This window comes from Ochotona curzoniae, unplaced genomic scaffold (genome assembly GCF_017591425.1).
Source record: "Ochotona curzoniae isolate NIBS_2020 unplaced genomic scaffold, NIBS_Ocur_1.0 contig_883, whole genome shotgun sequence".
NCBI classification, from domain to species: domain Eukaryota; kingdom Metazoa; phylum Chordata; class Mammalia; order Lagomorpha; family Ochotonidae; genus Ochotona; species Ochotona curzoniae.
This window is the reverse complement of record NW_024466599.1, coordinates 16,757,567-16,772,061: the sequence shown is the minus strand read 5'-3', so window position 1 is coordinate 16,772,061 and position 14,495 is coordinate 16,757,567. Positions and strand designations below refer to the sequence as shown.

At 38.7% G+C, this 14,495-nt stretch overlaps 1 protein-coding gene across 1 annotated transcript in view; it reads right to left on the bottom strand.

Moving 5' to 3' along the window:
* Nucleotides 1-14,495, bottom strand: part of NCOA1 (nuclear receptor coactivator 1) — a 164,282-nt gene that overhangs the window by 31,464 nt on the left and 118,323 nt on the right. The window contains exons 13-15 of the mRNA XM_040992920.1: nucleotides 13,768-13,948; nucleotides 2,497-2,611; nucleotides 631-799 (exon numbers count right to left, since the gene is read on the bottom strand). Of these exons, the coding sequence (XP_040848854.1) occupies nucleotides 631-799; nucleotides 2,497-2,611; nucleotides 13,768-13,948 (465 nt within the window). The remainder of the gene's footprint in view (nucleotides 1-630; nucleotides 800-2,496; nucleotides 2,612-13,767; nucleotides 13,949-14,495) is intronic.

Here is a 14,495-nt window from a genome sequence, read left to right as displayed (position 1 = left end):
CTGGCATGGTAGCCTGATGGCTAAATCCTTGCCTTGCGTGTGCCGTGATCCCATATGGGCACCAGTTTGTGTTCTGGCTGCCTCACTTCCCTTCCAGCTCTCTGCTTGTGGCCTGGTAAGCAGTAGAGGACGGCCCAAAGCCTTGGGACCCTGCACCCTCATGGGAGACCCAGAAGAGGCTTCTGGTTCTTGGCTTTGGATCAGCTCCTCTCTGTTACGGCCACTTCGGGAGTGAACCAGTGCATACAAGATCTTTTTCTCTGTCAATCTGACTTTCTAATAAAAATAAATAAACCTCTTACTTTTTTTTAAAGAAGCACAATTTACATTGTGATATCTGGTATATATGTAACTGAAAGGAGAGTTTCTTGAGATTAACTTGCTTTTTAAAATTAATTATGCACTGTGGCACTTTGTTACCATCTTCTACTTCATTTAGACAATGTTGATCATAAGGTACTAAACAGACTTTATAATCCTACAGTTTGAAAAAGAAAGGCATGAATGAAGGATAAATTAAGTCTTAAAAAGCATTACCTTTTGCTTTAAAGGTCGTTTAATTATTATTTAGTTTGAAACTTTTAATTGCTCAGTGCTAGGCCATTTCATAATGCTGCTTTCAGTAAATACCTGAACAAGTTTGTCAATTCCCAGAGCTCTGTCTAGTTCCGCCAGCTCAGTTTCATCTTTACCACTGAGAAATGATACCAGCTGCTCAAGAAGGGCCTTCTCATCATTTCTTCCTTCTACTGTTGTTGGTGGACAGAGAAGTTCATCTAACTGTGAACTAATACATTGGCTATGGGATCAAAATAGAAAGGTTTCAGACTACAAGCATATAATTTTTCACTCTTTAGAAAGCAAATACATACAGATACATATATGTGACCATATACACAAGGTTACTTAAAAAAAATGAAAGTTAAAAGGTTTGTTTTCATGTATTCAAAAATTTCAAAGTCCACGCATATTGAGGAGTCTGAAAAATTCACTAGAAGCAATTATGAAAAAACTGTACACAGATTTAAAAAATTGTGCACCAAAATAAACTTAACCTTAAATTTCAATTTCCATAACTTTTTCCACCCTCCTATACATGTATCTGTGATTCTGGTTCTACACAATTTCCTGTTGGGATGCTTAGTAAACAATTCTAGGGAACAAAATGCTACATGCTTAATGTGTGGAAATTAAAGCAATGTTTAGCATATAGCTCAAATACATTTTTCATACTTTTGTTAATGATTGAAATTTGTTTCAATAGTCTTCATTTCAGTCTAGACAAATACCTGCTAATCAAATGTGGCTAAAATAAAGGAAAGAATTTTAATGCAGGTAAAAAAGAAAAGTTGGCATGTCCCTTTCCCTGATAAAATTTACACTGAAATCTATTCTACGGATATCATTAGTTGGTAACTAAACCATAAGCAAAAGAATACATCTAATATTTAACTTTGAAAGATAAATCACAATGATGACATGATTGGAAAGATGAAACATGTTAAGCTTCAACCAACAAAACAAACTGTTCATTGATTACATGTAGAAAATTGTCTTATCCAAATTTGTATCAAGTGATATATGGAACTTGAAATATCCAGAAAGTTAATATTAACACTAACTCTGCAAAGGTCCGTGGTAACATTGCTCACACCCAGGCTCTCTTGCTATATTCAACACTAACTATTCTGGTTATTCGATACACTCTGTGATGTGGATTCCGCTGCCTATGTGGCTTAAGCAATTCAATTCTGGGGTGGATGGGTGGCAAAGCAGTTACACTGCTTCTAGGATCCCTGCACCCCACGCTGGAGTTGAACCCCAGCTCCTGCTGAAGTGCACCCTGGAAGCTGGCAGGCTAAGCCTCCAGCAGCTGGGATCAGCCATTCATCTGGGAGAACCAACCTGTGTTTTCAGCTCTTGGTTTCATTTTGGTCCAGCACTGGCTGTGTGAACACTTGCAAAGTGCTGCCATTCATAAATAATCAACTGCATTAATTATATAACTAATTATACAATTAATTAACTAATATTAATTAGTTAACTTGTTTAATCTTAACCAAGATGGCATACCAAATTGATGTAGAAAAATTTCCTTCCATATACTTTTCTGTATAATGCTGAAAAATGCTGAAGCAAAAAAATATAAGACGAAAAGCTTCAGAACAACAAAATTGTTGTATTCAGGTCAACTTATGCACGTGCCCTGAAATATTATGGTAATTAATCAAACCAAAGTAACAGATGAAAAGAAGCAACAATGTGCATATTGCATCAATCTCTTGGTGATTGCAACCTACCCTAAATCTTGTGTTCATGCAGTGAACAAATCTGGTTAACACAAAGTTCTCCTTTACCCCCTTTGTTGTTTCACTAAGCAGTTGTATCCATTGATATCTCCTAAAATATCAACGCAGAGTAGAATCCAGTGGGAAAAGTAGTTCTTTGTTTAGAAGCTGCATTTGAAAATTATAAAATATACAATGTATTACTTACTCTTCTGGCTTATTCTGATTTACAGCCACTGTATTGTTTGCCCATGGAATCTGATCACCTGCTCCCGGCTGTCCAAACTGGTTATCAATTGCTTCCAATTCTAAATCAGGTAATCCTGATTGACAAAAAACAAAAACAAAAATAAAAACAAAACAAAAAACCAAAACAAAACAAAAACAAAAAAACAAAAACAAGCCATTATCATAGTGAAGGATAAAAGGACAATAAATTTTCAGAAGCAATATATTGCACAGTAATATAAAACATTGTTTCAATGATGCCTAGAATGTGACCATTTAATAAAATGTAAATGAGAACATGAGAAAAAGCTTATGAATCAAAGAATATCCAATATTAAAAAACAGCCTATAGACTGAAGCTATCAAAAGAGAAATCATTCAGTAATTGGTCAGAAAGTATTTCTTTTAAAGATAAATATAACCATTTTGATTGTTTTTCAGTCCATAGCACATCAGAATACAATGTAATGACCACGAAATGAGAGCTGCAAGTAAAAGATAATAAAGTACACATAGCACAGGTGGGAACTGAAATGGAAAGGCATACCAATCTAAGCTATTTAGCAAAGGGACAAAACTACACAGTTGTTAATCTGAGAATACTGCTGTATAATAACAACCTATACTTACAATGACAACACAAATTTTGCAATTGAAAAAATCAGTATATATAATTTAGAAAATTTTTCTGTAAGAAATTTTTGAAATATTTATGATCATCTGTATTATTAACACTAAGAAAATATTACAAGTAATCTAAATGTTAGAAATTTATGGAATTATTAATGAATCACAGTATAGATATAAGTAAGTATATTTTAAGGACATTATGTTTAGGGTGATTTTATTTTTATAAACTAATACATGTGCCGAAGTATTAACAAAAAATATCTTGCTTCATTTTAGGTAGGGAGACTAAAGAATACATTTTGGGGCCAGTGCTGTGGCATAGTGCTTGCAGTTTAGGAACACTGGTTCCTAACACTGGTTCCCTGTCACTCACGAAAGAATCCTAGGTGAAGATCTGGGCTGCTGATTTCAGCTTGGAGCAGTACTGGCTGTTCTGGCCATTTGGGGAGTGAACCAATGAATGAAACTTTGATGAATCTCTCTCCTTCTGACTCCGTCTTACAAAGATTTTAAAAAGATTATTTCTTTTATAATGGCATTTATGTTAACTGAAACCTGTCATGGGCTGTACTCTGCCCTCTCATCCTCCCAATGCTGCGTTCATATGTTGTAGTCCTAATGCTTCACAAGCGTAGGCAGTTAAGAGGGGTCATTCTGGTGAGCCTTCATCAATCAAGACTAATGTCTACTAGGAGACGATAAGGACACACACAGAGGAGAGCCACCAAATGGAAGCAGAAGCAGCAAGGAGCTACATCCCCACCAAAAATGAGACCTTAGCTGAATTCCAACTGCTGCCAGCTTGATCTCGAATTCACTCGTTGCTTTCAAAACTATGAGACAATAAATTCCTATTGTTTCAGCCATTTAGTTTGTGATGTTATGAATGGCAGTCCTGGAAAACTAGTACAATTTTCTATGTAAAGTAATAATTTTGGAATTATTTTAAATCAAAATTTATTCATTTTGATGAAGATTATGTTGGCTTAAGAGTGTCTGAAAAAATTACTGGAAACAAGTAAGGCCCAACATTCATATGCAGTATATATAATACCTAGGAAAAAGAAAAATTACAGATCTATGGGGCCGGTAATGATGGCTCAATCAGCTAATCCTCTACTTGCAAACACCAGCATCTCTAGGGACTCCGGTTCATGCCTTGGCTGCCCCAATGCTCATCTTGCTCCCTGCTTGTAGCCTGGGAAAGCAGTAGAGGATGGCCCAAGGCCTTGGGATGCTACACCCACGTGGGAGATCCAGAGGAAGTTCCTGGCTCCTAGCTTTGGATCAGCTCAGGATCTGGTCGTTGTGGCCATTTGGAGAGTGAATCAGTGGATGGAAAATCTTTCTCTCTATCTCTCCTTCTCCCTGGAAATCTGCATTTCTAATAAAAACAAATAAGTTTAAAAAAAATTAAGAGTTCTACACATAATTACATTTATGTTCAAATGCACATAATTACTTCTAGTTAACTGGACTCCATATAAGATGATCAAGACGTCAAATTATGTAGGACCCCAAAAAGTGCAACAAACAAGTCAATAACATCAACAATAAATGGTGATGGGAAAATAATCACTTAATTCTGATAGTCCTTTCAATCAGAAAGTTGGTCAGATGGAATTATCTAAAGCTGTCCCATTGCTGTGCTCCACACATTAATTCTTCAATCCAAACCCCTTAAGAAATCTAAGCCCACATCAAATTATGTAGCGTCTAAGAAAAATGTGCAATCCTGTCTCTTACCCATATTAAATATTACAGGATGGTATCTGTCTTGGTAATAGGATACTATCTCATTTTACTAGTTTGATAAATAAAGTGTTAAGAAAATAAGTTAGAGAAAATTTTTTCAAAATAAAGTTAAGATTCATATGTTGAACTAGTAATTAAGGAAAAACAAATAGAAAAATCTTCAAATGAACCAAATTCTGATTCAGTTCAAAGCTCTGTGTACAATGGATGCATAAAACAAGTTTTTTTTTTCCAAGTCACTTCAATCTCATGGTACTTCCTTTGGAAACTGTCTTGTATAAATTCTGAGGGTTTTTTTTTTTGTTCGTTTCAGAATTTTTTTGAAAAACAAAAGATTTTTTCCCTTTGTCCAGGGAACAAGCCTATTTTTGGTCACGTTTTGCATGCTTATTACACACATGAGTTAGCATGAAGTGGTTTCAAAACATTTGTGAAAATTGCACACTCTGAAAATCACTTCATGTGAATTTTGACATTCTTTGGCTCCTTTCAATTTTGTTGTCTACAAGCCTTCTGAAGTCCCTGTGTACCCACAGGCACTATCCACAAGAAGCACCATCTCTTGTTAGAAGCAGGTGGCCCTCGGGGGTTAGAAAACTACCCTGCAGGGACCTTTGATCAAGCTATTAACACCTGTTACTGTTGTTGCAGAGGGCTCAACATCAAACTTTTTCCACTTAGACTCTGGTTGAAAGGGAAACTTGATACCACACTGAGTACAGCAAAAGCCCTGTATTATTATTAAATACTTTAAAATTTTCTGCACACAAAGCAGGGGGCATTGTGTTCAAGATGAGGGTGGCTTCTTGTAACCCACTCTAGCAGCTGATTCAGTATGTACTGATTCGCTATGTACTAATGTTCACAGTTAATTTTCTTCAGCTGTTGCTACGGTGGCTTCTGGGTTGGTTTTATGTTACACTTGGCAGTAAATGTGCAAAGCACTTAGTGTCCAGTATTTTAAAATATGATATGGAACAAAGGGCTAATTTTTCAAATATACAAGACAGTGAGAAAAACCCAATAACCTAGTAGATAACAGCAAAGAATATGAACACACAGGCTAAATAAAATCACTGAAATGATTAGCTCAATTTACAATTCCAGATTAAAACTACACTGGGTATTTTTAAAATAAAACCATCAGAGTGAAAAAGATAAGAAAGTAAATAATTCAATATATTATCAAGGATGTGTAGAAACAGGTACATTACAGGTCATAGCATAAACTGATACAATCTCTGAGAAGGCCCATTTAGCAGTAACTAGTCTCTGACCTAGAAATTCTATTAAATACTTACATTTCTGATACACTTTCATATGTGGTAAATTATCTCTGCTTAAGACTATTCATTATAGCTTTGCAATAGCACAAAGATGCCTATCATTAGGCAACCGGTTAAGTAAAACTCTGTGAGAAACATAAAAAGTCTTAAAAGTCAAAAAAGAAATAAAGGAGCCCTTTATATGAGTTATGTTGAATGGCATCCAAGAAACACCAAATGAAGAAAGGAGTAAGACACCAACGCTGGCAGCCAGCATAGCACTTTGGGCCTGCACCTGTGTTGCAGGTCCAATCTGGGTGCCGGTTTGAGTCCTAGCAGCTTTACTTTTGATTCAGTTCCCTGCTAATGGCCTGGTAAAGGCAGTGGAGGAAGGCCCAAGTGCTTGGGACCCTGCACTCATATTGGGTCGTGGGGGAAGCTCCTGCTTCTTGTTTTAGACCTGTCCAGCTCCAGCTGCTGCAGCCATTTGGGGAGTAAATCTGCCAGTGACAGATCTGTCTCTCCTCTTGGTAACTTTGCCTTTCAAATAAAAATAAAAAAAATCCTGACAATGAACGCATGTAGTGACAGCACCTATACACAGCAGGGGCTTTTCTGCAGCTGGAGGTTTTGGAGGACAGAACACCACTTTTCATTTTCTCTCTCTGATTTGGTATGTCTTGAGTGTTGAAGCATGCTTGCTGTCTTGATTACTCCAAAAATAAATAAGCAAGCCCCTCTCGACTACCTAAAACCAAAAATCCCAACACCTCAAACCACTCCGGCTAAATGTAACTTCAAAAACAAGCAAGTTAAAACAGTTCTTGCAGTGTGTGTCTGGAGCATCGCTTGTGGCGCCTGAATCCCCCCATCAATGCGCCTGGGATTGGGTTGTGGCTCTACTTCCAGTTCGGTTGCTTGCCAACATGCATGCTGTGAGGCAGGAACTCACAGGCCCAAGTCCCTAGGTTCCTGCCACTACTATCAGAGACCAGAGGGAGTTTCCAGATCCTGACTGCTGACTGGAGTAAGACCAGCTGTTGTGGGGATTTATTTTAAGAGAGTGGACTAGTAAATGTCTTTATCGCCTTTCAGATTAAAAAAAAAAAAGATCTTTTTAAGTACTGAAAATATTGTTGAGACACTCCTTGTTTTTATAGTTGCACAGTACTTTTACTTTACTATGAATTATTGAGCTATCTGAGACTGTGCATGCTCACAGAATAAGAAGTTTGCAGGGACCAGAGACGTTGAGACCCCTCCTGTCGTTGCAGTTCTTCAGGAAGTATCTCAAGATGGCTGCACGCTCTTCAAGAAAATCACCCTTCTCATTGGGATACCTAATTTTAGTTTTGATTTAGAAAGACAGTGCTATACTTACTTCTTGGATTGGTAACCCCAGATCTAAATAACTGGAAATTTTCAAAAGTCAAAATCACCATGAAAGAACAGGAATTTGGAGATGGCCTAAAGGACAGGGGAGCTGTTCTGGAAGCACTTTCTGAGGGGCATGCAGAGCTACAGTCTCAGCTTCAAAGAAGACTGTGTTGAAGAGCAGTGTTTCTGGATGTGCTCTTACAGAGCAGCTCTGGCAGTTATCCGAGCCACGAATTTGCTCATGTGTCTGATAACGCAGGTCTTCACAAACCAGCTGTATATAACTCTGGCCAACTTTTTGTTTCTATGTGTGTGCATGCATGTGTGTTTTTTCCCCCTTTGTTCTCTGGGTCTTATCTGTCTAAATGGAATTAGCTTGATACTGTAGTTCAGCGTAACAGATTTTTCACCGATATTTTATTCTCCTTCCAAAACGAACACTGAACTAACAAAAGAGATTTTAAAATATGCTGATAGCATATAAGGATTAGAATAAATTTCTCAAGGTTTGCACTGTGCTGTATCAGATCAAACTGCTGCGTGCACTCCACCTGGCCACTAATTTGAGTCCTGGCTGCTCCACTTCTGACTGAGCTCTCTGCTAATGGCCTGGAAAAGCAGGAAAGAACGGCTCAAGGTCTGGGTGCCTGCCAACCACGTGAAGCTGCTGGTTTCAGTCTGGCTCCGTCCTGGCTCTTGTGGCCATTCTGGGAGCAAACCAGCACATGGAAGATCTCTCCCTCTCTGGCTCTCCTCTTCCTCTAACTCTGCCAAATAAATTAAAAAAAAAAAAAACTTAAAAGAAAATCTCATGGAAATATGCATTATTTTAAAGAAAATAATTTATCAAAAATTAGACACATGAAAATATTAGCCAATGGTGAAACTTAAACTCCACTAAATACTTGCAACGGGAGAGAGGATTTTTTTATAAAGGGTTCTTACAGAGGAACACCAGAGCAACTGCAAGCTCACTGGTCATTTGAGTGAACAAAGCATCAGGCCAAGGGCGATGGCTGGGCTCAGTGAAGGACCATTGGACTGCTGCCACCAGGCCTGGGCTGGGAACGCAGCTGACCTGGCACTTGCCATCGGATTAACATGGTGAGTACATGACTCCAGGTGGGCTTTCTGCCCAGGGGATCTCCCAGCATGGGTGCTATGGCCCACCCCCAGGGATTTCCTCACTACACAGTGCTATTCCTTCTCAACAACAGAGAAGCAGGCAGGCCATCTATAATTAGAACTCAGATTCAATGCTGGGAAAAAGGCCTCTATTTCAAAGACATATTCTAGCCGTCATCATTTTTTCCATTCTACATTTTTTTCAGTATACAGAGACCAAACCCAAATTAACAAACAAACAAAAAAAACCCACCAAAAGTGAGAAAGATAAATCATAAATTTAAAAAAGAAAATAAAATAATTTTGAGGAAAAAAGCACTAGCACAGAAAATGGATCCACCTTGTCATAAGTATAATAGACATCATTATGCAAGTAAAGTCTATTACATCCATAACAAGTAATAGACTATCAAGAAAAAAATGATTCTAGAAATTGGCGTGATGGTCATGATTGTAATAATCCAACAGATGCACTGAGTGGCAGGCCAGGTCTATGAAAGACTCACATTTGACCTGGAAAAAGAGTGCAGAGATTCTCTCTGAATTCAGTGTGAAACAGCAAGGGAGAGAATAGAGTCCCACGTTCTCAAGTGGTGAGTACACTGGTGCTGGAACTACCCCACAGGAGTCATCTGAACTTGGCACATCAGACTAGGCCTCAAGATTAAAACAGGGAAAGCCGCTTGATTATGGCTGGCAGGGCTTATGAAACTGGCTGCTCAATAACATTCTGGTTCTAATTTCAAAGGTAGCGGTGCTACCAGCTGAAACAGGAACAGCTGCTACCAGCTGAAATCTCCTGGATTCTTCTTTCCTTTCCTATCCGTATCTGAACACTGCAGACTGAACACGTGTAAGGCCTTCCTCAACCCATCTTAGGATCTGCAGTTTAGCCTTTGCAAACTGAGCAGCACAAGGTTTAACAGCTTGGCCAATTTACATACTTTCATGAGTGGAGCTGTATCAATTTTCAGAGGGAGAAAGAGAAAAAACAAGGAGCCATTTGCTTCAACACAGAATCTAAAAGAAAAACACCCTCTTCCATAGACTTCTAGAACCAGAAAAAATATTTCATACTTTAGTAACTAATTTTTATCAAATCAACAAACACATGTGATTAAAAAATTTAGAACTACAAGGTGTTCACCGCTTTGTATTCTTTCAAAAGAAGCAACACTCACAACCTTTGAACCAATTTTCTTTGCCATTTCTTATTTGTTTCTCAAGATGCATGTTTCCACTTTTTGATATTTCAATTTTGGATTTATTGACTTTTCATCATGAAACATGAAATCTAGTTCTTCCATACAAACCTATCTCTCACAAACTCCTTGTTCCCAATTCCCTAAAGGAGATCACAGTTTTATTCAACCTCAGAAATTAACATGTGGAATTTTATGGCTATGTACTCACTCAGTGCCAAATCAAATTATGCACTATATTCAAATTTTCTTTTCTACACCATGTTTTTCTTTTTATGGAGTTGACAGGCACATATATTGAGAGCTGGATAGAAAGTAGAACAGTTAGAACTTGAACCATTAACCATAAGAGATGTTGGCATTATGCAAAGTCTATTACATCCAGCTCCCTGCTGTGGCCTGGGAAAAGACAGGAGGATACACAAAGTCCTTGGGACACTGCACCCACACGGAAAACCTAAAGGAATCTCTTGGCTTCTGTGTTAGAATAGGCTCAGCTCTGGCCATTGTGACCGTTTGCGGAGTGAACCAACAGGTGGAATATCTTTGTCTCTGTCTCTCCTTCTCTCCATAAATCTTTCTTTTTTAAAGATTTATTTTATTTTTTTTTATTGGAAAGGGGGATATACAGAGAGGAGAGACAGAGAGGAAGATCTTCTGTCCCATGATTCACTCCCCAAGCGAGCGCAACGGTTGATGCTATGCCGATCCAAAGCCAGGAGCCTCTTCTGGGTCTCCCACGCAGGTGCAGGGTCCCAAGGCTTTGGGCCGTCCTTGACTGCTTTCCCGGGCCACAGGCAGGGAGCTGGATGGGAAGCGGGGCTGCCGGGATTAGAACCGGCGCCCATATGTGATCCCAGGCGTGCAAGGCAAGGACCTTATCCACTGCACCACCGCGCCGGGCCCCATAAATCTTTCAAGTAAAAATAAATCAATCTTAGAAAAAAAAATTTTGTAGGAGACCTGGCTGGAGTTCTTGGTTCCTGGATTCTACCTGGCCAGAGAGTATCAGCAGCAAATAGAAGATCTCTGTCTTTTTCAATTGCTTTGCCTTTTAAATAAAAAAAAAATAAAGAAACATTTAAAATATATGCAAGGACTTTAAGGCCATGTGACTCAATTTGGAGATAACCGACTATTTTTTTAAACATAGTATCTATTTATTTGGCTATCCCTAATTTCTCTCAGCAATGCAGTTTTCAGTGTAGAGTTTTCTTTTTCTTTCCTTTCCTTTTTTTATTGGAAAGTCAGACACATAGAGAGAAGGAGAGACAGATAGAAAGATCTTCCATCCCCTGGTTCACTCCCCAAGTAGCTGCAAGGTCGGACTGAGCTAATCCAAATCTAAGAACCAAGAGCCTCTTTCGGGTCTCCCATGTGGGTACAGGGTCCCAAAGCATTGGGCTGTCCTTGACTGCTTTCCCAGGCCACAAGCAGGGAGCTGGAAGGGAAGCAGGGTTATGGGGACATGAACCTATGCCCATATGGGATCCTGGCGCATGCAAGTTGAGCAGACTTTAGCTGCTAGGCTACCATGCTGGGCCCTTTCCTTAAAAGTTTTTTAAAAAGTAATTTAAGTTATAATCATAGTCTTAATAGCACCACTTAATAAAAAGTTCATTACACTAAACAGTAAAAATAAACTCCAGGAGTCAGCACAATGTCTCAATTGACCAATCCTCTAACTGCAAATGCTGGCATCCCATATCTGAGCCAGTTTGTGCTCCAGCCTCTCCAGTTCCAATCTATTTTTCTGCTTACAGCCTGGGAAAACAGGGGAGAATGGATCAATTCTTTGGGACCCTGCACCAACATGGCAGAGGCTCCTGGCCCTTAGCTTTGGATCAGCTCAGCCCTAGCCATGTGGATATTTGGGGAGTGAGTTAGTGGATGGAAGATCTTTCTTTTTTTTCTCCTTCTCCCTATAAATTTGCCTTTCCAATAGGAATACTAAATTTTCTTTTAATACTTCTAAAAATTTCTATTGGAAAGTCAGATATACAGAGAGGAGGAGAGACAGAGCGAAAGATCTTCCCTCCCCTGGTTCACTCCCTAAGCAGCCATAATGGCTGGAGCCACGCCAATCTGAAATCAGGAGCCTGGAGCCTCCTCGGGGTCTCCCATGTGGGTGCAGGGTCCCAAGGCTTTGGGCCGTCCTCAACTGCCTTCCCAGGCCACAAGTAGGAAGCTGGATGGGAAGCAGGGCCACTGGTATTAGAACTGGTGCCCATATGGGATCCCAGTGCATGCAAGGCAAAGACTTTAGCTGCCATTCTGCCTCATTGGGCCTGGAATAAATAAATTTCTAACAAATAATAAAAAACTGCACAGTCCAGCACAAAAATAGATAAAAACTATAAATAATCAAATGAAAATGTTCAACTTCATTAATATAAATTTAAAAATAATCAGACATTAAATAGTATATAATTCCTATCAATTTGTTTGGCAAAGACTTAAAACAAAGTTTGTCAAAATACTGTATTTGTAGTAAAAGTGATGTACACAGGCCCTTTGCCCTCCTTTTCTTCCTTCCTCCTTCCCTCATTCATTCTTTCCTTCCTCTTTTCTCTGTTTCTCTCTCTGCAGTTTCCACATTAAGGGAGAATGCATGATATTCGCTTTTCCCTGTTCTGATGTTTCCCTGTTCTGATGTATGTGTGTGTGTGTAGAGCCAACACTGACTGGGAGAAGGCAGTGCAAGGTTTGTCATTTGGGACAGCCTTCATTTTCAGATGATCAGATGATATTATGACTTTCACCCTGTAGTGACCGTCCCTTATATATTCATATCCAGACATCTTCCTGGCCATTCAGTGACTCCTGAGAAAACCTCACCAGGGTCCAAAATTACATGTGGATGGGGACAAAGATGCCCAAAGCAATCAAAACGTACACTTTTATTCAATCTCTTTCTATTTTTGTAACTTACTATTTCTCTAATTTTGACTGACATCCCAGTCTGCAGTCTCTGTCTCAATTATGAGAAAAAAACTTTTTGTTATCTATTTTTTAATCTTGGATATAAAAAGAATAAGGCCAAAAAAAAATGCACTTCTATGAAATACCACGGTGAGTAAACGGAGAATAGGAGCCTTGAGTCTTGCCTGCCTCTTGGCCCCTCCTCCAGAGTTCTGGTCAGCTACAGCACTGCTAAAAAAGTCAGTGATGACTCAGCATTTTTTTTGCAGCTGCTTGGAAATCTCAGTAAACTTGCAGGAATTGGGTCACAGCAGCTAAAAGCTCCACTTAGAGTGAAAGTCCACAGCATTTTCCACCAGAAAGAAAATAGGAATCCATACGGGGTGTGAAAATGAGCGGACCCGTTTCTTTCAACTTCAAGGTCATACAACAGAATCATCACCTATGGTTTCTGTAACTTAAAAATTCGCTGGGTGAAAACCATTTGCCTTCTATGTGAATTAAGTGTTATGCTATCAAAATTTCTCCCAATTAAAAGAACGTTAACCTAGGTTAGAAAAATAGTGGCATTTTGACACAATTCTAAGTAACACTACACAGAAAACTCATTGTATTAGTAACATGTATCATCTTAGAAAGGGAAGTGGTGAGTTAACAGGGGATTGAAGAAGACGCATTGCATTTGTCCAGTATATTCTAGCATAGAATCCTCTTATTCCAACTTAAAACTAGTGTTCAGAAACTTTAGCTATGGGATATTTAGAATATGAACACCAAATTTCTCTGTTTAACTTCAGCGGCTCACCTTAACATTATATACAAAAGGCTATGCCACAGCTTAAGACAGACTCAATGAGTTAATAGCTGTTTGTTTTTTTGCAGTGACATCAGTGAAAGCATACTTGACTCTTAATCAACAAAAGGTCTGTGCAATAATGGTGAGAGACAAAGTGAAATGAAGTCCCCAGCACATACTGTTCAGCCTGGCAGTGGGCCTGGCAGTGGTGGACTGCAGGGAAGCTGGCAGGACCTCCGATTTGATGGTTACATTGGTGACCGTCCCATCCATCCTGTCTGTCTCACATAAACCTGGCAACTGGGCTGCCTTCTCCAGTGTGGGCAGTAACTGGTCAAACTGGTCAAGGTCAGCTGTAAACTGAGAACAAAAAAATCAAAGTTAGAGGAAATATATTCTTTGCTTTCACCTGAAAATATATAGAAAAACAGTTGCTCCTTTACATTTTATGAATTAAGTGTGAATGATTGGGGCTTCTTTGAAGTTACTATTACATTGGGGAAAAACCTGAATGTTTATGATACAATATTAACAAACTCTACAATATAGGACAACATATAGATATTATTTACTTAACCTAATGTGTATGTCAGTTTGCACTTTATGTATAGGACCAAGACTGAACTAGAAAGAAGTGTCAGGTGTACCCTGTATCCATGGCAGCATTATAGGTGATTCCTTTCTGTCTTACCTTTTTTTCTTTCCAAAATTTAACAGCTTCTTTTAAGTTTCCAGTGACATAACTTTTTTTTACTAAATAGTCTGTCAGTTTCAAAGATCTCAGAATGGTCACTTCCCATTTTAAGGGTATGACAGCACAAAAAATATATCTTTCATAGGGTTTTTTTTTTTAACATACAGAAGAAAATTGACATTTCCTTATATTTCTAGACTAAGATTAATTTGA